General features: G+C 32.2%; 3 protein-coding genes across 7 annotated transcripts; 2 read left to right on the forward strand and 1 right to left on the reverse strand.

Annotated features, from left to right (window-relative positions):
- Nucleotides 1-2,933: 2,933 nt before the first annotated feature.
- Nucleotides 2,934-4,642, reverse strand: LOC116344815 (N66 matrix protein-like). 3 transcript variants are annotated; one of them, XM_031773587.1, is made up of 9 exons: nucleotides 4,518-4,642; nucleotides 4,355-4,442; nucleotides 4,267-4,284; nucleotides 4,155-4,187; nucleotides 3,703-3,921; nucleotides 3,347-3,424; nucleotides 3,178-3,210; nucleotides 3,072-3,103; nucleotides 2,934-2,970 (listed from the first exon to the last, which is right to left on the reverse strand). In XM_031773587.1, exons 2-9 carry the CDS (start codon nucleotides 4,370-4,372, stop codon nucleotides 2,949-2,951), a joined length of 453 nt encoding a protein of 150 aa, XP_031629447.1. In that variant the 5' UTR covers nucleotides 4,373-4,442; nucleotides 4,518-4,642; the 3' UTR covers nucleotides 2,934-2,948. The 3 variants fall into 3 exon arrangements, with proteins under 3 accessions (XP_031629447.1, XP_031629448.1, XP_031629446.1); XM_031773588.1 differs by having other exon boundaries at nucleotides 2,967-2,988; XM_031773586.1 differs by lacking the exon at nucleotides 2,934-2,970 and having other exon boundaries at nucleotides 3,028-3,103.
- A 3,346-nt stretch (nucleotides 4,643-7,988) lies between these two features.
- On the forward strand, nucleotides 7,989-16,415 carry LOC116344813 (alpha-tocopherol transfer protein). 2 transcript variants are annotated; one of them, XM_031773584.1, is made up of 10 exons: nucleotides 7,989-8,198; nucleotides 13,011-13,233; nucleotides 13,360-13,395; nucleotides 14,687-14,778; nucleotides 14,862-15,015; nucleotides 15,088-15,281; nucleotides 15,425-15,535; nucleotides 15,621-15,675; nucleotides 15,739-15,834; nucleotides 16,061-16,415. In XM_031773584.1, exons 2-10 carry the CDS (start codon nucleotides 13,080-13,082, stop codon nucleotides 16,105-16,107), a joined length of 939 nt encoding a protein of 312 aa, XP_031629444.1. In that variant the 5' UTR covers nucleotides 7,989-8,198; nucleotides 13,011-13,079; the 3' UTR covers nucleotides 16,108-16,415. The 2 variants fall into 2 exon arrangements, with proteins under 2 accessions (XP_031629444.1, XP_031629445.1); XM_031773585.1 differs by having other exon boundaries at nucleotides 7,989-8,177.
- Nucleotides 16,416-18,961: 2,546 nt separating this feature from the next.
- Nucleotides 18,962-21,202, forward strand: LOC116344859. Of its 2 annotated transcripts, XM_031773669.1 has the most exons (4): nucleotides 18,962-19,664; nucleotides 19,740-20,565; nucleotides 20,628-20,824; nucleotides 21,038-21,202. In XM_031773669.1, the coding sequence occupies exons 2-3, from the start codon at nucleotides 19,992-19,994 to the stop codon at nucleotides 20,693-20,695; spliced, it is 642 nt and encodes a 213-aa protein (XP_031629529.1). In that variant the 5' UTR covers nucleotides 18,962-19,664; nucleotides 19,740-19,991; the 3' UTR covers nucleotides 20,696-20,824; nucleotides 21,038-21,202. The 2 variants fall into 2 exon arrangements, with proteins under 2 accessions (XP_031629529.1, XP_031629530.1); XM_031773670.1 differs by lacking the exon at nucleotides 18,962-19,664 and having other exon boundaries at nucleotides 19,673-20,565.
- Nucleotides 21,203-21,733: the final 531 nt, after the last annotated feature.

A 21,733-nucleotide genomic window follows, 5' to 3' on the forward strand; every position in this document is an offset into this window, starting at 1 on the left:
TCGATCGGTTCAATAATAATTTCCAAATTTCTGTTCGTTATACAACTTGTATCGAGTTCCAAAAGGGTGTTAATTTCAACATTGACCGAACCAAGGCTTGAGAGTGTTCTTAGTAATTCACAGTCCATAAATGTTATTAAATTGTTATTCAATGCCAAATTTGTTAAATTCTTGTTGTTTATGAGTAAATTTCTCCCAATTTTTCTAATACCGTTGTTGCTTAGGTTCAAAAACTGCAGCTCCTCGAGATTCGAGAGTAATGGTGGGTTTAATTTTTGAATTCGATTTGAAGATAGATCCAGATTGGTCAGTTTTGACGTATTTTTAAAAAATTGCGGATCAAGTGACGCTGTACCATTGTGTGACATATCTAATTCACGCAAATCTGGAGTATTTCCAAGCAAGGAATAACTGGAATAACTTTTTCATTTAAAAAGTTGAACGGAAGTATTAGTTTCTCCAAATGTTTATTGTTTTTAAAAACATCCTGTCGTAATAGTATGAGATATGTTGAGTTTACGTAGATTGTCAAATGCTTCCAATCGAAAATGTTCACTTATAGTTTGATCCATGCACCCTGGGAAAGATAAACTCAAAATTTTACGTCGGTCGATACCTGGCGAATAATTGTTGCAATATAAAAACTAGCTCGTTCTACGGGCGAAATTTTTTCCTTTGGACACCCCACAAAGATATGAAACATGTTGAGTTTTATCGTCGTAGTAGCAATCACTTAACCAAAATGCCTCCACTCTGATTGGGGTCGTTGAAAAGCACACGATTATGATGAAAGATTTTGTAATGAACATCTCGACAGTGTAATTTACTATTAATTTTTCTGGTAAACGAATATTTTATATATTCAAGGCCTTTCTCCAACACCGCTTGAATCGAAACTAATCTAACAACGAAATCTTAAACAACTAAACGTACTTTGACGTTGATAAATATATAGACGTTCATTATCAATGATTTAAGCATATGTGCAGATATGAAATCTTACAATCAACTAGTTGACTAACGCTAGTTTCTTTATTTAAAACTGGATTAGTTTGTAAATTTTTGTACAAAATTATTGAGAATTTTTTTTGACAAATCTCCTACGAGAACAATCATATGTATCCATGGGAATAAAAGCGGCAATACAAAAACGGAATCTGAAGAACGTCACATAAAATTTTTTTTGTATGGGGTTACACTCAACCGGCTAAGCCTATGAAGAGACAAAATGCGAATTCCCCTCATCTGTGCCATCTTGTATTCCATAGTTGAACTCAATTTAGTTATAATGAATTGAATCGAAAAAGAGAAAAAAAACAACAACAGTAACATGGCTACATAGATCTGTTGACCAGTGAGATACGTATAGCAATGGAATGAAAGAATGAAGAAAGCGTATATGTGTATGTATGCATCAGCACGCATAGATGTACAGCTCTGTGTGGCCGTGCTATTGTTGTTGTTTTTTCACTTTTTCATTTCAATGCTACAGAATTAAATTCAGTTTTTGCATCTAATTCACACTAAAATCAGATGGCGCTCATTAGCGAGATTCGCAAAAAAAAGTCTCCAATCTCATACAAATATACACCGGCTGGTTACACTATGTGAAAAAAAAAATTATGTGACGTTCTTCAGAGATATTATCTTCTTTAAAATTCTCATATGGTTACTATCACTTCTCATATGTGTTTCATTATTGAACATTTAATTTAGGAAATAGCAATTTTTTCGGCAAAATGAAGCTCAATATCTTCCAATGATCAATTTTGGTTTGAAGATTCAAAGTTACAATTTGAAAATGAACATTATTTGCAAATATTTGCTTTTAAGAAGTTTGTGTTATTTTTATGCTTTGAAGAGATTTGAGTTGTTTCTAAAGTGTTTCAGGCCCTAAAACTGATTTCCCTTGGTGTTTGGTATATTTTCTCTCGGCACGTCACCATTTGGCCGATTTTTTACTGCATCCTTTTACAGTTGCCTTTCATCGTACCCAATTTTGCGTGTTGTAGGTATTCAATTGAATTTCCTTTTTGCGGAGATGTTGTCTTTTTTTCATCTCGAAACGTTATATGTCATTTTTAAGATGATACATGAAATCAATAATATATTAGATATACGCTAAAAAAATTGATAAAATTCCTCTTCATATAAACGGAATTGATAACGAATTTTGAGCCATAATAAGTTAGTTCTATTTTCAAAAATGCTTGAATCATTAATCGAAATTATTGTTTTTGCGTTAGAAATTCTATATCGAATACTCCCTATTAGTCAAACACACATGTAATAATGTCCGTTGTATTCGTTGAGATGGAAATTTACGGCTGGGTGTAAAAGTTCAATATCATATGCAAATTGCATATTTGATATCAAGCCGAGCGGAATAATGAATGGATTATGAAAATCGCCTATAATTTGTGACTTTGTTAGATGAATTGTTTGGTTTAAAAATATATTAGATCGATTCACTACCGGCGATTTTTGTTTAAAAAAACGAAATTAATATAACAATTTGTAGACTGTCCAAAGTTATCGAATCGATTTATTAAAGCGCATGAGTGTTGATGTTTGTAGACAAAATAAAAATTAAAACAATACACACACATCAAAGCATATTTTCCAGTGTTTCATATATCGCTATCAGTATCCGTAAGATAACTGAGAGGGATATATTCAGCCAGATATGAGTGTCAAAATTGCATTAGACACGCTTACCATCTCCAATGTCTAATTTAGACAGTGTCATATCTGGCCGAATATATCCCTCTCAATTATCTTACGGATACTGATAGCGATATATGAAACACTAATATTTTCTGATCATTCCATTAAGCTATATCTCGAATAATTGTTCTTTTTATCTCTTTCAAATCTAATACTGCAGTTTCTGCCGTTCCGTTCACTGTTCATCATTATTCAGAAGTCCGTATAAATGTTATGAATCGTCAAATTAATTGAGAAGGTTTTCTAAATATATTTTAAAAGCTTATTTATTTATATCTTTTGTTTGTTCAATAAATAACTCTGATAAAATGAATACACAATAAAATATTTCAAATGCTTTTTACTTATTAACGTCCATTTGAGTTTCCATTAAAGCCTTGAAAACAGAAATATCCATTATCTATGAGTAAATAAATTCAAATGATTAAGATTTTAATTGTTGAAACATACCTCCGTCACCTCCATTACCACCATTTCCACCAACTAAAAAATGAAATCAATTAATCAATCGTTCAATATTCAAATATCACAAAATTCAGAAAACAAATGACTATTTCTGTGAGATTAATTCAATATTTAAAAATGTTATGATGCTTTTGTGATAATAAAAAATATTTACCAGCTCCGCCACTTCCCCCAGTACCGCCGTATCCACCATTACCAGCACCTCCATTGCCCATTGCATGATTATTGTTTCCTAAAATGATATGAAACACAAAATATTGTGGCAAAAAATAGTGAAGAAAAAATAAATAATTTACAAGCAATTTTGGCTATATTGCCTATATAAACACACGAACAAAGAACTGATTTTTTTGAACCTGTCAAAAATGTACTGAGCATGAGATGAAGTGATTTATAAAAATATTCTATTCTAAAAAAGTTTGGACCGCTCATTTTCATAACAGTTCGTGTGTTACTTTAGCGTCGGATAAAATGATAGCATATAGTACATTGAAAAACATTTATAATCACCTTGATTTTCTCCAACTCCGTTGACATTAGTATTGGTGCCTTGACCATATCCATTGGTGTTGGTATTTTGACCATAGCCATTAGTGTTGGTATTTTGACCATATCCATTGGTATTGGTATTTTGTCCATAGCCATTGTTGTTGTTGTTTTGACCATAACCATTGGTGTTTTGGCCATAGCCATTGTTGTTATTATGTTGTCCATAGCCGCCACTGTCATCTATAAAAATTCAAATTCTTAACAAGTTGCAGAAATTAAAAAAATTCAATTATTGCAATGTTTCATTAAATTCAAAAAAATTCTGTGTATTGTATATGATAAAAACAACATCTGTTATTCTCTGCATTTATTGAAGCATTTGGGTAGGTTTAAAATGAGCTCCTATCAGCTCCTTCATGATTTTGAAACTTTTTAAGAAATAAAATATGTATTAAACATTTTTTAGAACTTACGGTGGTTATTATTGCCATGATTACCACCATTTCCTAAAAGTATATTGATAATTCTTCATTTATTTAAGTTCTATGATTATGAGTAATTAGTTTTTTTTCTGTATGCACTCACCGTGATATCCGCTTCCTCCTAATTGACAAAAAAGAAAATAATTTTATGTTCACAAAATAAAAATTCGACTAAATTTATTGAAACTTACCGCAACCTCCGCCTCCATTGTGAATAGCTTTGGGGACAGTCAATACTGCCATAATTGATGCAATCAAAGCAAATAGCACAAATGTAACCTAAAAATAAAAAAAATGAATTCAAACTAAAAAAAAAACACGAACGATTCACACTAAAAAAGATTTTTCACTCACCGAGAGTATTTTCGCCATTTTCACTATCGAATAAGATTAACAGCACGTTAGGTGTTTGTTACTAATGATTGTATCTTCTATGCGATCACTTTTATATGTACTCAAAAATGACCTTTTCGGCATTGCTGAAAACAATTAAATCAGAACAAATTGCAATATTCAAAATTAAACAACAAATTACGGGGTTTCAATGATAATATTACGTCAAAATGGTACTTGACATTTAATTTTTAGGTGATATCGTACAAACAACATTAAAATAGATAAGTTATTATTATGTTCGATTTTATTCAAGTTCAATAGATTCTATTTATTTCATATTTGCTTCATATTGAAATCAGAGAGCACGATCATTCATTGGAGAATCTAAAATTAAAAAAATATCTTTGATGTCGACCATCATTAAATTACTTTCGAATGGTATTCCGATTTGTTTAAAATAATCATTTGCTTCTATTGCAAGGCATTGAACATTTGCTAATCAATAATGTATCAGCAAGCTTTTAAATCATTTTCGGTTTGTTTGTACACGCATAAGTAAAAAAAGGTGTAAACCTATAAGCTACCAAGCTCAAAACTTTTTTCGCCAGATTCCTGACACTAATTTTAAGATACTATTCTTTTGGAAAATTCATTCAGGAGAATTTTTTTTGTTTTCGTGAATTTTCAAAACTTGAGATGTTCCATACGAAAACTGATTGTTTCATTCCAAGTTGTATTTTTTTGATTTTGGAATGCTTTGAGGTGATTCAATTAAAAATTGTTTTACAGAAAGCTTTGCACAGTATGAAATTTACGCCGGATGCTATACTAAAATACAGATTCAATGAAATTCACAACGATGTCATATGAATTTAAGAAAAAACCAACCATTTTTATTTTGGACCAAATAGTTTGAACAACTTTTAAAATCTGCCTATGGATTCAAATGCTGCTGCTCGTATTCATTCGTTCGCATGGCTTGTTTGAAAGGTTCGTGCATTGCTGTTATATTTAGTTAATGCATGATTACAGGTTTGACGTTCAGCGCTATGCAATAGCTTGGAATTGAAGTCGTTGTCGCATGGCTGTCGAAGCAACCATTAACTAGAATACTATGTATTTCACTTTATTTGATTAAACGCTTTGAATTTTAGATTAGTTTTTAGTAGGCTTGTGTGAACACATAACAACGTTTTTTGCAATGCAACACAATTAGAATTGTTTTTTTTTTGTGTATATATTTTTTGTTATTTTAGAAGAAAAGATTTACATTTTAAAACGCAAACAATAATTATGCTACATTTAAAAGTATAAAGATAATAAAAACAAATTCAATTTTGTTTAGAAAAGTCCATTTATTATTGGATAATTGAAAAGAATGTGTTAATAAGCAGATGAAATGAGCGGTTTTTCTTGAACACCGTTCAACAGATTTTGAACTGCCACTTTGAGCACTACTACAACCAGGAAATGATAAAAGTTTGCTTCTATCGATACCTGACAAAAAGTTATTGCAATATAAAAACTCGGTAGTTCTGCGTTCGAAATTTTCTCCCGTATTCACTCCACGAAGATACGAAACATGTTGAGTTGTATCGTCGTAGTAACAATCATTGAGCCAAAATCCCTTCGCTCTATAACAAAACACAAAATTAAAATGACTTTTTTTATGACAAACATCTTTTGACTATTTAAGAACTTTTCTTAAAAGCTCACTAATTCTTGCGTGGTTTCAACTGCAACTAAATTGTAAATGCATCCGTCTTATTTTTGATAAGTTACAATAATGTATTGTATAATAATTTATCAACATAAAGCTATCACAATAAAATGTATATTTTAATATTTGCATTCGCTAAATACAATTGAAACTCATGAGAGAAATATAAGTTTGGCAGATTAGAACTTAGTCATTACACATTTTTATCACATCGTTATAATAACAGATTCCTTTTAAATTCAAATCTTGAACAACACTTCAAATTTGAAGCTACGCAAGTTCGTTTTTTGCGTGGCGTCTCCATTTTACTGAGAGAAAATTAAGCTCATTAAAATATATTTTTGTTCGAATTCATGCGTATGAATTCCACTAAGATAATGAAATATGTAATAAAACTGTAAATAATTTGTTCACTTCTCTGAGCTTGTTGAGTTTTATTTTTTTTTTGGTTTTCGCGGCATCAGGAAAATCGGTGCTCAAATTCGAATCAGGCAACTCATGTGTCAAGGAAAAAGGACATAAAAGTGAAAGTGATGAAAAAGGTGTCAAGGAAATAAGTAATAAAGCGACTGTAAAATTTACTGAAAATGGAAACGAAACTAGAAAAATTATTTGTGTGAAAGTGATGTTAAATAAAAGTTAAAATGATATTGTTTTGAAATAAAACCCATTTCGGTATGTTTATATCAAATACATTCGACCATAGTTTCTTTATATATTTTTATCATATATTGGTCAATATTTTCTTCGGAAAAAATTAAACGGAATTGGTAAACAGAGTGACATTCGAGTTTTGAGCGGAAATAAGTTAGTTATGTCGCATGGGAATGTTTTAAAGAAATTCTATAAAATTGTCAATAAAATTATTCATCGGCCGACTTTTTTCACGTTGAAAAAACCCTATCAGAAACACGTTTGTTCAACGAAATTGAACGTCACGCGAGGAATTGAAGCAAAAATGCTTGAATCATTAATCGAAATTATTGTTTTTGCGTTGGAAATTCTATATCGAATACTCCCTATTAGTCGAACACACATGTAATAATGTCCGTTGTGTTCGTTGAGATGGAAATGTACCGCTGGGTGTAAAAGTTCAATATCATATGCAAATTGCATATTTGATATCAAGCCAAGCAGAATAATGAATGGATTATGACAATCGCCTATAATTTGTGACTTTGTTAGATGAATTGTTTGGTTTAAAAATATATTAAATCGATCAATTTGATGAATGTAAATAATAATTGACTGGCGGCGATTTTTGTTTGGAAAGAAACAAAAAAAAAACGAAATTAATATGACAATTTGTAGACTGTAAAAGATACGACGATGCGTCCACACGACGATCTATTAGAGCGCATGAGTGTTGATGTTGGTAGCCAACTGAAACTATGTGCGCAATAGAATACGCAATGAGCTTTAGAAAATGAACCATACACACACGCATTACAATCGTATCAAAGCATATTTCCTGATCATAACATTTGGTTGAGCTGTATGTGGATAAACAAAGCTTATTCAAGAACGCTCAGCTGAATACACAACTTTTTCGTCTGCCTATGATTCAAACGCAGCTGCGATCGCGTTCGTTCGCATGGCTAATTTAAAATGTTCGCGCATTGCTGTTATATTTGATTAATGCACGGTTACAGGTTTGGTGTTTTGAACGCAACAGCCTTCATCGCTTGGAATCGTAGTCGTTGTCGTATGGCTGTCTTTATTTGATCGAACGCTTTGAATTTTAGATTAGTTTGTAGTAGGCTCTTGTGAACAACAGACCTATTTCATTTTCAGTTTTCTCTCTAACTTAAAAAAAAAAAACATTATTTTTTGTGCTGTGCAATTGAATTGTTTTTTTTGTGTGTATCGTTTAATTGTATAGAACGCCGTGTTCGTCATTTTAGAAGAAAAGACCTAGATTTTTTAAAACATATTATTTTTTTGCAAAAATAAACCAAGTACGTGTTCAATAAATAAATGTAAGACATAGAAAAATAGAAATTGAATCGACTTGTTTAATTCAAACGAAACCGAGGTGAAACAAAAAGAACCTTTTGCATAATCGTCGAACCGAGTGAATCATATAATTAATAAGTGAACAATACTATTGTTATTATTGGAGAGGGAAAGAACAGACTTTCTGATCGTTGAACTTCACTGATTCGATAAATGTTTTTTTTCTCCTTCAATTAAATGAGTCATTGAATGGAAAATTTTGTCATATAATGTAATTTTTAAAAGAGATCTTACTCAAAAAACTATATCAACCCAATTTTTGACAAACAATCAAACATTTGAAAGAACGTTCTATTCGAAACTTCTTCATTATATCAAAAAGTCTCATTAAATTATTTAAATGACAATTTGTCATCGTATTCGAACTTTTATTGCATTAATTTATGTATTACGACATAAATCATTCACTGACCCCAATGCGTATAGACTACGGTATCCATTGGATACACGGAAAACCGGTACGATAAGTATACAAAAAGAAAAACAAATGAATTTAAAATTTAAAATCCGGTCCAAGCCCAAATGGAAGAAAGAAAGGATAAAAAGAAATCGGTTGTCACGTCGGCAATGTTCTGGAGTACAATTCGACGAAATTTGCTGAAATATTCTCACAAATCTCACTTTTTTCTCATCCATCTTCCAATTTATCACATTTTTAATGGTTTTATTTTGATGAATTCGTTACTTGGCACGTGTAAACATTCGAATAGAATTCACTTATATAATCATTCACATTTCATTGTATCAACCAAATCAGTTTGATTTGGCTGAACTTTGATTCCAAGTACGAACGGCCGTTATCACCGAAAAAAATTCGTGAAATACATTTGCATATTACCATTGAACACGATTGTTGGCCGATCGTGATTGAGCAACTTTTGAAGATTTTTTTTAAGCGTCATGTTCAAATATTTTCATGGATATTATCAAGAAGAAAAAAGAAACATTGCGTTAATTATAATGACGACGATAAAACGTGTTTTACCGTACAAGTGATAATTTTATCATTCTATTCCATAAAAATTAGAATATTTTATTATCAAATGCACTCAAATTGTTGAATAAAAACTACATATTGTGTGGTAATTTTTATTGCTGAGCATCTTGAATCTAATAAATAATCACCAGATTTTTTCCCTCCTAAATGATCGATTGACGACAAAAGAATAATGTTTCCAAACCATTTTTAATGATGATTGCACAATTTGCACACATGCACACTTAAATATACTGATATTAGTAATAAATTACTCGATACCAAAGATAGTTTTCGCGCAGTGCAAAAGCAAACCACATTTCAAGTGTGCTTTCAATTCCGTTTTCTTAGGTCGTTTGGAATACGATTAGAAAAATCCAGTTTTGTATTACAGTTGCAATTATCATTTGCAAATCCTATCTATTTTTATTCGAAACATGTTTTTATTGAGAATTTTCGCTTAAATTCTATCGAGACTTTTCGCTGATTTCGGTATCCCACAAGATCATATGAAAAAAAAATCTTATTCAATTCATCTAGTGCTCAATTCAAATACTGTAATTTCTTTCTCGCATAGCAATTTCGCTCGTTTTTTTCACAAAAGTATTTTCTAATTCATTACAAAATTCTATAAATTAATTTTCCGATTGTGTGCCATTTACCTCGAATGCTCGGGAATTCAACGCAAAAAAAGCAATACTACTTGTATATAGTGTTGCATAAAAGTCTGTAATAGCTCTCTTTTTACGTATGTTTGAAACCACAACAAACACACTTGCGTTTGCTTTCCACATTTGGCCAAGTATACACAGCGTTTACGACGCATATAGAGTTTTTTTGTAATAAAACTATTGAGCGTTTAATTTGAAGAATGGCGTAGTAGTTTGTTTTTCTTTCATTCCCATATGCACAATGGAAATTGGTTGTTTATTCCACATGTAACGTGATTTCGCCAAAGTGTGTATTTTGATTTTGGCGTATGTGTGGAATGTGGATGGGTTTTTGCTCTTGCGTTGAAGAGGTAAAATTTAATTGAATGGCGTGTATTTATTTCTTTTCAAGATGCAAGACAAAATTTCAACATGTTTCATTTTTTCTCGATAGCCTTCAAGTAATTCATCTTTCAATACGATACACTTGTTGAAACCAATTGCTTTTGTTGATAAAGTCTTACCTAATAGCAGATTAAAAACAAGTTAAAATCTCTTCATCTTATATATATATAATGTTGAAATCAGACTAAAACCATTTAAGTGTATTTACACAGAAGTGCGAATTCCCGAAAAAATGTCGAAATTTCATATGCCCAACCAAAACACTCAAAAGAAACATCAAAAAATGCGTTGAGTTTTTGTTTTGGCACGAACTCCGTTACTGCAAAGGTTTTATTATTATTCGATTGTCGGCCGAAATACACAGAATATTCATCTATACAATTGTCTTTTCGCGTCGATCGCCAAACAAAAAAACCCATAAGAATGTGAAGGCGATGGACGGAAAGCTTAAGAAATTGACTTTTATTACGAATGTTCAAAGTACATTTTGGCATTCCATGAGTAGTTATTGTAGAAAGGAAGAGAGAGAAGTGTATTTATGCACAATGACTATATTGACCTTCGACAGAATGTATTTTTTTTTCTTCTTCTACTACAATTCTCTTTTTTACGTTGAAACAATGGTCTGCAATTGTTATTTGTATTGCACTGGGCAGCTGGTAAGGCGATTGGCTGTGGTTTGAATAAAAAATACGCAATACTATATTAAATTATAAATGTCATTCACTTCTTCCCCCATTCCCATGTCGAATTTGAACTTTTCTGACGCAATTGCAAGATTTTCCGCATTCAATTTTGAAAAACAAAGACAGTATTTTATTCAAAAGAGGCGACACATCACTCTCATTCTAAGCATCACTTGGACTCATTTCAGCCTTTGTATATACATAGAGAAAAAACCCATCAGTTCAGCACTGTTGATTTCCGTCTTCATTTTTATCATTTATCAGTCATCTAGTGGTTATTCAAATGCAGTGTATCAAAAACCACACAAAAAAACACGCTTTCTTTATTTGGGAGAAATTGGGATAAACATAGAGAGAACGAGAGACATAAAAAGAAGGGGAGAGACGAGGAAAGAAAAAGAGAGGAGCTAAAATACGTCTATTCAGCATTGTACGCATTGCGAAAGAATGCAAAAAAAAATGCAAACAATGTATTTAATGCATGGTATTCATCTGGGGAAGTGTTTGTTTTGAAATTGAAAGAAGAAACGGCGAAAAAAATGTCTGTATAAATATATTGTGTCGCACACCCTCGACACACTCCGTTTGTCTCTCCTTCTCTCTCTCTCTCTACCTCTCACGATATCTCAATCTTTCTTATGTATAAATGACAACGAGCACGAGACTCCACGCAATTTGAATATGATTGAATGTTGTTACTTCACATCTTCAATCTCATTGCTATTTTTAGCATTTTCAATGTAAAATGCGATCTGAATGCAACATTACATATAAATTGTTGAGGTTCTTTTTGTGTCTGTTGTAGTCATCGTCGTCGCCTCTGTCGTCTCTGAAGGCAGCAGCACGTCTGCCGATTTATTATTGCTCATTGTTACGTCGCATTGCATTATCGATTACAGTGTCTTCCTCTCTCTTTTGATCAAGTTATATAAACACATAATAATATTCCAATCAATTAATCAGTCACTTGGTTTTATTCATTTGTGTACACATTAAATCGTAATTTGTATTGATTGTGCGTCGCAGAGACACTGTGAATGCTCGATACTATGTTATTTATTTATTGTTTATTCTAGCGTACGCTTTGGTATTCACTTACAACCAGATTTGTTTTCATTCGTATCGCCGTCCGTACTTGTTACACGCGACAAATTCACTTTTTCGTTCGGGTATTTGTCATTTTGGAGGCAAACACTCGCCAAAGTTATCAGCTCAACCCAATTTAATTTGAAACTGGTCATGATTAGATCTAAATTTCACATTAAATTACACTCACTGTCATCCATGCGTTGAATAATCAACAATGAAAAAATGTCGATGACAACAAAAAAAATTCACAATTATTCATTTGCTTTCCAATTTTTATTCTATTAACACAAAAAGTGAAATAAATTTATTTTTGATATCAATGCTACGACGATTTATTAAGTATTTCAAGTCTGTGATCTCTGATCTCGGCCGTTGTTTTTATTTTGTCATTTATAGAATATAATTTCGCCACTCGTCATTCTGATGTTCGTGTGCTTTTGTGTTTTTGTTCATTCTTTCACCAGTTAATGTTTGTACAAAGGAAACGGACGTCGTTGTGTCGTTACGTAAAGAAAACATAAAATCAAAATCATTACATCAAATCAGATGTTGGTGTTTTTTTGTTGTTTAATGTACACCATAAAAAATGAGCACATATTGATATCATGTGGCTCGTTTAATCGACAACGATATTTTTTTGCATAATTTTCACTCGCTCTGGAATACACATAAGTTTTAGTTTTGAAAAAAAAAAAAAAAAAATGTTTCGACACATATCTTGCCAACGATAGCGAGAATTGTAATCTGAAGCATGGAAAATGTGTGGAGACGAAAAAAAGCGTTTGTCAAAACATACAGAACGAATGATAAACATATCGGCGATAGAGAAAAAACAACGCGCTTACGTGATATTTGCAATAAACATTGGTCACTGCCCCCTTCGAACTTTGCACACACTTCACTATTCACTTTTTTAGGTCTTACGATAAAACTCATATTTATAAAATATGCTCTCGATTTTTTTTGCAGAACTTCGACAGGATTGAATCGATTAATTTTCATTGAATTTGAATCGGTTGAATAAAAAAAAACGTAAACATGTCTGCACAAATTCTAACCGTGAAATACAATGAAAACAATGTGCCATACATTGGCCTAGGTGAACATGAAATTCGTTTGGAAGCTGAACAACCCAGTGAAGCTGTGATGGAAAAGGCTCGAAATGAACTTCGGGAGCTTCCAGAAATTACAGGTGATTTTTGATCTTTTTCATTCAAATAACTTAATGATTACCATACAAACTAGAGTCTCTCAGAACTGAACAATTTAAATAAAATAAAAAAAAGTTTCTAAATCAAAATGTGTCTTTATTCGATAGGTCCAGCGATCGCTGAATTACGTGAAATGTTAAAAGGTGAGTACATAGATTACGGAAAGTTTTATTGTGGTTGAAATAATCCAACCACACTGCCTATGACGATAGTTCAATAAAAAAAAGGCAATCAAGGAAAAAAAAACGTAATTAAAAGTGTCTGCATCTCGTTAAAACCCACAAACAATTGGAATGTTGTTGATGTGTTTCTGTGTAATAAAAAAAAACGTATAATATTAATGATAACGTTGTCATCCTCCCGCTTAGATAAATTGCCTGACCGCATTTATCTTGACCAGTGTGAGTCACTTCGACTGAATTGTTCGATATATACGCATATGTTTTGATTGAGAGATGCTATTGAATCACGTGTTGAACGCAACAATCGCTCAATATTCATGTCGAATTTTGTAAAAATCGAATTCATATACGCTTGGCATGGATTACGCTGAGTTAGCATGACAAAAGCTAGTTTTCAACATGATTTCAAATACAGAAACCTGATCTTCGCTCAATTCTCTTCGTTCGTTTTCTCGAATCTTGTGTCTGTTTACAACATTATATGCCGAGCGTTTCACGTTTATTTCGTCTAAGTCGACGTCGTTTCTATGGCTGGTTTGTTACTGTTGACTTGTGACATTGAAAAAATATAAACATTTTTTTGTGTAAGATATACTTGATTTTTTTCAAGATTTTAGTAGACAAACGTGCCCACAATTTTTAAAACATCGGCCAGATGTTAGGCATTGTTTTGTGTGCAATTAACGAAATGAAATAAATAATGCGGTAGATGGGTGTCATGACAACAATAAATAAAAAGTTCAATGAAAATTAGACAGACGTACATCTCTCATCTGACAATCGTTAGATTGTCATCTAAACATTATTTGTAAATTGGTAAAAGAAACATGATAAATCATTTGAATTTAACGATATGGTTCCGAAACAATTGTTTTCCATCGCAATTTTAGTGCAATTGCAGTCAAAGGTTTTTGTATGTCGTATTTTTTCCCATTCGTATTGTATAATGTTCTATTCGCATGATGATGAGCACGCTAATTGATGAGAAACTATTTTTTGTGTGCTATAACATCGTCACGCTAATTCAGTTATTTAGTAGCGTGTGCTGGACACTTGTAATTAAATTCCCATTGCAACAATAAACAGAAGACCACAACTGGGTTTACGCGTACATCACTTGAATAAAGTTCAACCGATTAGAAGCAATTAGCGTGTTTTACCAGCGAGTTTTTTTCCACCATTTATTTTAATCTTACGACTTCGGTGAAATGAAAAGTAAAACAATTAATTGCATTTCGTTCTTTTTTTTTAGCTGAAAAGACACTTCATGTGCCAACTGATGATGAGTTCCTCAAAATGTATCTTAGGCCATGCAAGTATTATCCAAAAAGCGCATTCGATCGTGTAAGTTTTTTCTCGTCTTTCCACTATTTTTTGACTATTGATTATTTATTCGTTTGCGTCATACATGCTTATACAATCTATAGATCAAAACATTCTTTAAACTCAAGCAAAAACATTCCGACTTATACGAAGAATTGTTCCCCAACAACGTTGTACACGTATACGAACAAGAATTGGTGAAATTAGTCCCCACCCGGGACAGAAATGGTTCCCGACTATTGGTCATTCAATGCGGAAGTGAGTGCAACTATTATTTTTTTTATTTAAATGCCAAATTTGTTATTTTGACACATTTCGTTTCGTTTGCAGAAAAATGGAAACCAAATAAATGTTCGTTGAACGATTTGTTCCGTGCAATTCAAGTGGCTATTGCTGCATCAATGCTTGAACCAACCACACAAATTTGCGGTGGATGTGTTATTTTGGATTTCGATGGTCTTTCGTTGAGCCACATCATGCAATTTACACCATCATTTGCTGCTCTTGTCTTAACATGGGTTCAGGTACAAATCAGGAAATCATTTGAATGATGGATTTTTTTAAATACTATTCGGATTCAAAATTTGCAAATGTCACTCGGAAGTCATTAGATTTTAGGTAAACTTTGTGATTTAACTTAATTACATATAAACAATTGTATTTGCAGGATGCTTTGTCATTGCGATTGAAATCAGTTCATATCATAAACAACTCATATTTATTCAATATGCTATTTGCGATATTTAAGCCCTTTATTCGAGAAAAATTACGCAAACGGGTAAGCTAATGCCTTTTGTTATAAGACATATCAATCATTTCTCGTTTTATTTAATATACCGTGTTCTTTTGTTTTTTTTTTTTAGATTCATTTCCATGGCAAAAATCATTCCTCGTTGCAACAACACTTCGACGTTAACTGTATGTTAAAATGATATATTTTTTTGTTATCAATTGTTTATTGACCTAATTGATTTTGTATAGGTCTTCCAAAAACTTACGGCGGAAAAGTGGAAATTCCAGATGGTACTGGTGTTGCATTGGGCGATTTATTCCGCTTGTATTCAAAGGAATTTGAAAGTATGTAATCTACTAAAATCATATGCCAATTATAATTGTCAACGAACCGTTCGTTTGCATAGTCACTGCTCCAAATGAATAGCTTCGTTTGAATGTAAAACGAACGCACTTACAACGAACGCCTTCGTTGACAGTTGTCATATTGCTGACGATTTTGAACATATTTCAAATAAACTTACACATTTGTTTTACATAACTCACCAAATTTTTCGTTTCAAAATTGCAGTGGCAAATTCATTTGGATACGATTCACCTGCTCGCAATTCACTCTAAACATTTCGTGACATCGTAAAATCTGTGATAGAATTTAGAAGAAAAAAAATCTCGAATAACATTCGAAGGAAGGTGAACGATAAATATTCTAAGGAGAAAAATAAATAAATTTTCTTTAAATCAAAACGAAGAGAGAAAAGGTGTGAAGAAGAAAGACTATTGAAGATGATTAAATATCAATACGCAATCCAAAAACAAAACAATTCAATCGAATTTTTTGAATTATCTATTTTATATACACTTATACATTAGTAATTGCATAAGGGCATATTTTTATTTAGCCAATATCAATCAAATTTAAACATTCTGTTCTGATTATTATATCTATTTGGTGTTTAATTTTTATATTATATTTTTTTTGAAAGACATTTTTTCGGACAATTAGCTAATTTTTCTTTAAAATATATTTTAAACTCTGTAGAGTATATGGAATAAAATTATTGAGTCAATGAAAAAAAAAAAACGGTGCGTTGTTCTTGAATCGGTGTGCCCATTTTTAGATATAGAACTCACCTTAAACGGTGTCATAGCGTCGCTGGAAATAGAGAGAAGCAAATTAAAAAATAAAATCCACTGCACAAAAATTTGCTTTAAAATTTGATATTTTATTGTTCATGTGGTCCTTGATCAATATCTATTTATTTTTCATTTTCATTTTTTTTTATATACTACACAGAAGTATAAAAAGTGATTTTACAAGCGAATGTCTAGAGTGTGTATGTGTTTCGCTTTGGATATTACTTACGCTTATATCGATTTTACTTTTCTTTCATATTCTTTTCATTACTTACTATAATCAGTAACTTCGGTGATTGTGTATAAAGTATTTTTTATGGTTTCGTGTGTGTATGTGTGTGTGTGTGAATGAGTGAATTGTTTTTCTTCAAATAGATATATAAATCGTTTGTATTTTCTTCAATATTATTGTGGTTGTGTATGTGTTTCTTTAATTAAATTCTGGCTTTAACACTTTAATTCGATACGTACAAATAGACATAGATATTTAGTTACGTGCGTCAATCGCGTAAATAAAACTAAAACCAATAATACAATGTAAATGTAATTGATACACCTTATTCTTAAATGCTAATTTCAAATGTGTACAAAATAAAGCAATAATTATCGATTAGATGAAAACAATTTAGCTGCAAGACTTCAATATAAAAAAAAAGTTACATACTTGATTTATGATCTCATTTTTCAATTGTTGTTATTCATTGTTTGTTACTTTTTTTTCTTCTCTCAAATTGAAAACAGAAAAAAAATAGAGGGAAAAATAAATCCTCGTCATTTTTAAATGTAAGTGTATTTATGTGTGTATGTGTTTAATGATTTGTTTTTATTTTTTCCTTTTACTTTCTTCGCGATTTTTCCAATTATTATCGTTTGTGGTTGCGATTTTGTTCGCCGTTGTTTTTATATTTGTTTGTTGTTGTAGCCATTTGGCTAGGTTGACTTTTTGTTTCATGCAAAATATTTTCTATACTAGAAAATAAAACAAAATAATTTACTTTATACTTTGTACTTCATGGATAGTGTGTATGTTGTAATGAAAGATACGCGTACTGAATTATCACCCCGTAGAGAATTTTTCATTACATGTTTTGGTGATTCGTGTGTGCTGTGCTGTTGGGGATGATTCAAGGTCGCATTGTAATGTGTATGGGTGTGGGTCGGTTTGAGTAGTGCGCTTTAATCAATTTTTTTTATTTGTTACGAGAAGGGATGTATATGAAGGTGGTGCTGGTGCCGATGGTGATTGCAATGTGAATTCGATTAACTTTTAGATTTGTTTGACTTCGTCGAATGTACGGGGATGAGCTTGATGAGATGTGAGATGATCTACATTTCTACATTAGCACTCTATTTTCTAATGTTTGATGATGTCAGTCAGACAATGTATATTTACTTGTTTTTATCTTTGCATTTTTTTATGTTTGAGTCTGCTATCACAGATATGTTGATTCGCCTGCACGATGTATGTGAATGTGTATGATTGTGTGGTTTTGAGTGTTGTGATGGTAGGTGGTAGATTTGCGAACACAAGTGCAAGGATTGTTAGGAGGAAATAAAAAAAGAGAAAAAAAAGAAAAGAAACAATTAAAAAGAAACTCAAAATAGTAAAGATAGAGAAAATTAAAAAAAAAAAAACATGTTTATGAAATGATGGTAAAAAAATATATATGTAAATTGATTTGTGTGTTGTTCATTTTGACCGCTATCACTTGTTATGATTCTTAATTCGATTAAAGTTACTACAATATACTTTTATTTATATATTTTGATTACTACTACAAAACTACAAGATGAAGAGCTACAAATTAACATTCCTACAGATAAAAACCGTTTGAAACTAAAGACACTTTTTAAATGTTTATGCTTTCTTTTATCTGCCATGTTTTCATTTCTGGTGTCTATTAAAATAACAAAACATATAGTGGAACATGTGTAAGTACGTTATACTACTTTAACTACTCGTTAACTATAATTTTATCCTTAAGGCTTAAGTTGGTAAGCACGAGAGCTATAGTGATGTATATGATTCGTATATATTCATAATATGACATGTCATATTGTATTGCTTCATATTTTATAGAATACTTGATTTTTTGTTCGTTTCAATTTCGGGTCTCTTGTGTAAATGCAAAAAAAATTGATTCAAACTGCTGCTATCCCAGCAAACAGATTTGTAATGTTTTAAGTACATTCTAACGTTGAAAAATGTAACGTTGTGGCCCATTCTGATGGTCATTTTCGTGTCAAATGGAACGGAGATTATACATTCGATTTAGAATACAGAGTCCTTTGTTGAGGTAAGACGTGATATTTATAATGCGTTCTTCATTACTGTATCAATTGATTTGTGATAAATGTGTTTTTATCTTATTGTGTTTGTGATCTATGCTATATTTGGTAAATTTCGTTGCAATAAAATGTGGCTTGCAAACGATACTTCGACCCGAGCATACAGCAGTTGTGACGCAAATATTGTTTGAGCGCAGTCTTCAAATGACGGAAGTTGCCTCATTGGCCTCACTTTTGATTTTATTCAAGGTGAATGAAGCACTCAATAATGAAGATCGTCAGTTCTTTTTGCGACGGGATCGTCGACAGTTCTTCTTCGATTGCTTTAATGCGGTATTGGCCAAAAACATTTATGATAATAATACCGATTATCCCATACCGCCAGAGTTTCGGGCGTGCTGAAAGTGGTTCCCAAATTCCGCAATCCGTACACCAACCGGCTAAATAAATACTCCGAAGAATACTACAGAGATCATGATCGAGATGGACTATGGAATTTGTTGTTCGACGTCGATAAAATCAAGCAATTGGGCAAACGATCCAAACAATTCCATCATCAAATCGTTACCAATAGTGTTTCCGTATCGGCACTGTACACCAAACTAGAGCAGGCGTGCAACGAAAATGTGCATTTACAGGCGGACAATCTTGTAGGCAAGAAATACGTTATTGGCATCGATCCGAATGAAAAAACGTGGTTGGCTATAACGCGTCGCAACATCCGGAAAACATCTGATGAACCGGCCGTTGAGGTGAGATATTTTGAAATCTAACTTGAAATTTGTTTGAATCGAAACTAATTGTTTATATGACTTTGAATTTTTAAGGAAAACATCACAATACCAAACACGCGATTCTACTGGGAAACTCGGCAGAAACAAAGAGAAAAAGAGGCGAAAAACTTGGCTGGATGGTTTGATATCGAAGAAAAGAATCATCTGAAGACATACCCATTCGGTCCAACATCACCGCGTAATTCAACGTGGCAATGGTACATTGAGTATCGCATCAAAATGCTACGAAAAGGAATGTGAGCATATGCTACGCGCAAATATTCACGACTGGATTTTGATAATTACATGGAGTCGAACCAAGTAAATGATAACATCGCCGTGACAGTGACCAACAACGAGCCGTCAATAATTATATTTGGTGCATCGGAGATGCCACCCAATCGGCCATTTGGTTTGAAGAGACGGAAAAGATGTCCAGGATCTCGGAAATTTTTGGTGAGCGTCAAGAAACTTGGCCATTCAGTGGTGAAAATGGAAGATGAATGGGTAACATCACAAACATGCGCGAATTGCCAAGAACGATTTCCAGCGAACACAAAACCGCATCGATTCAAAGTGTGCTACGGTTGCAAAGCGAAACCGATTGCTAGACTACCGGACTCATTCGCTAGTCTACCAGATATAATTGTGGCAACGGTTAGCAAACGTGCTTTGCAAAAGGGACGGAAGGAAATTAAGCGTCGAATTCGCAATGGCAATTATCAGGATGTGGAGAAAATACTTCGGAATGGGCGTTTAATGTCAAAAGTTAAAGTTACCTACAAAAATTGGCCATTAAATGTTCAGGGTGATGTTGCTTCTCCACAGACAGCTGTTTGGCACCGCGATATTGTTGCTGCAAAATGCATTATGCTCAAAGGTATGAATCAATTGAAAATAGAGTCTATTCATTTTTTAATGTTTTTGCTTCAAATTACACAGGACTTTGTCGGATGTTTGGCGTACCAGTGCCTGATTCGTTGAGAAGACCACCAAACAATGTCAACTGACAAGCAGCAGCATTGAATCCATAAATTATTAGATAAAACAAATATTATAACGATTAGTTAGCTTAGCTAGGCTTGACACCACGTTCATAAGAACAGTACAACTATAGTACGGGGGGAAGGAGCCCGCAGGTGAGTAAAGTTTTTAATTAAAAAAAAAAGATTTTTCATATACAATTAAATTGATACTAATGATTGTCGTTCCTCTTTTCCATGTATTCACACCTGAATGTTACGCTATGGCAACCGTAAAAATAACTGAAACTACACACAAATCCGGGTCCAAATTTGACCGTGAATTTTTGCCTGGCAATGGGTGAATTTGCATTACAAATTGTTCTATAGACAATATTCCACTGCAAAATCAAATGAAAAGAAAATAGCATTGAATAAAAAAGAATGTTTTGGTGGTTATGTTGCGAGGATGTCACATGACGGTGAAAATCTCATCGAAAAAAAGATCAAATCTCATCGATTTCAACGCCAGTGACACAACGACAGCAACGAAAAAAAAAAACTCAACTAAATTTTGTTTTTCTTTTGTGTTTTTTTTTTAATAAAAAAGATCGTAAATGTATTTGTTCTCTAATACATAATAATCAATACATAATAATTCATTTGTTTGGTTGTAGTATTTTTGTTGTTGTAGAATTTTTTTGTTTGTTTGTTTCTTGTGTTATAGATTCGTATGCAATTTGAACGTGCAAGATTGCACATCAAATTTGTAACGATCAAAAGGTTGATTCTTTTGTCACAGTAAAAATCAGTAATTGTTTTGTCATATCTTTATTGTTGTTATTTGAAGTTATTTTTTATAAAATTCACAGTAAGGAGTCTGCGAGTGTATGTGTATGCTTTTTGTTATTGTTGTTTCCATTTAGCATTTAAATATTTTTTGTTTTGTTTCAAATAATTCTACGCTTTTTTGTTGTTGTTGTTGTTGCTGTTCTTCTTGTCAGTTAATATTTAAATTCTAATTATTTTAAACTCTATGCACATTTCTAGCTGAATTGTCCAGATTATTTTAATGAGAGATAAAAT

Source organism: Contarinia nasturtii, unplaced genomic scaffold (genome assembly GCF_009176525.2).
Source record: "Contarinia nasturtii isolate CC-2019 unplaced genomic scaffold, AAFC_CNas_1.1 Cnas_scaffold_1182, whole genome shotgun sequence".
NCBI lineage: Eukaryota > Metazoa > Arthropoda > Insecta > Diptera > Cecidomyiidae > Contarinia > Contarinia nasturtii.

Coding starts and splice junctions, on each gene's coding strand:
- LOC116344813 (XM_031773584.1), top strand. CDS start 13,080: ATGTCTGCACAAATTCTAACCGTGAAATACAATGAAAACAATGTGCCA. Junction 15,676..15,738: donor ACAACACTTCGACGTTAACT/GTATGTTAAAAT, acceptor GATTTTGTATAG/GTCTTCCAAAAACTTACGGC. Junction 15,835..16,060: donor GTATTCAAAGGAATTTGAAA/GTATGTAATCTA, acceptor TCAAAATTGCAG/TGGCAAATTCATTTGGATAC.
- LOC116344859 (XM_031773669.1), top strand. CDS start 19,992: ATGGAGTCGAACCAAGTAAATGATAACATCGCCGTGACAGTGACCAAC. Junction 20,566..20,627: donor AAAATGCATTATGCTCAAAG/GTATGAATCAAT, acceptor CAAATTACACAG/GACTTTGTCGGATGTTTGGC.
- LOC116344815 (XM_031773586.1), bottom strand. Junction 3,211..3,346: donor TGGGGGAAGTGGCGGAGCTG/GTAAATATTTTT, acceptor TTCATTTTTTAG/TTGGTGGAAATGGTGGTAAT. Junction 3,104..3,177: donor TGGTAATGGAGGTGACGGAG/GTATGTTTCAAC, acceptor TCTGTTTTCAAG/GCTTTAATGGAAACTCAAAT.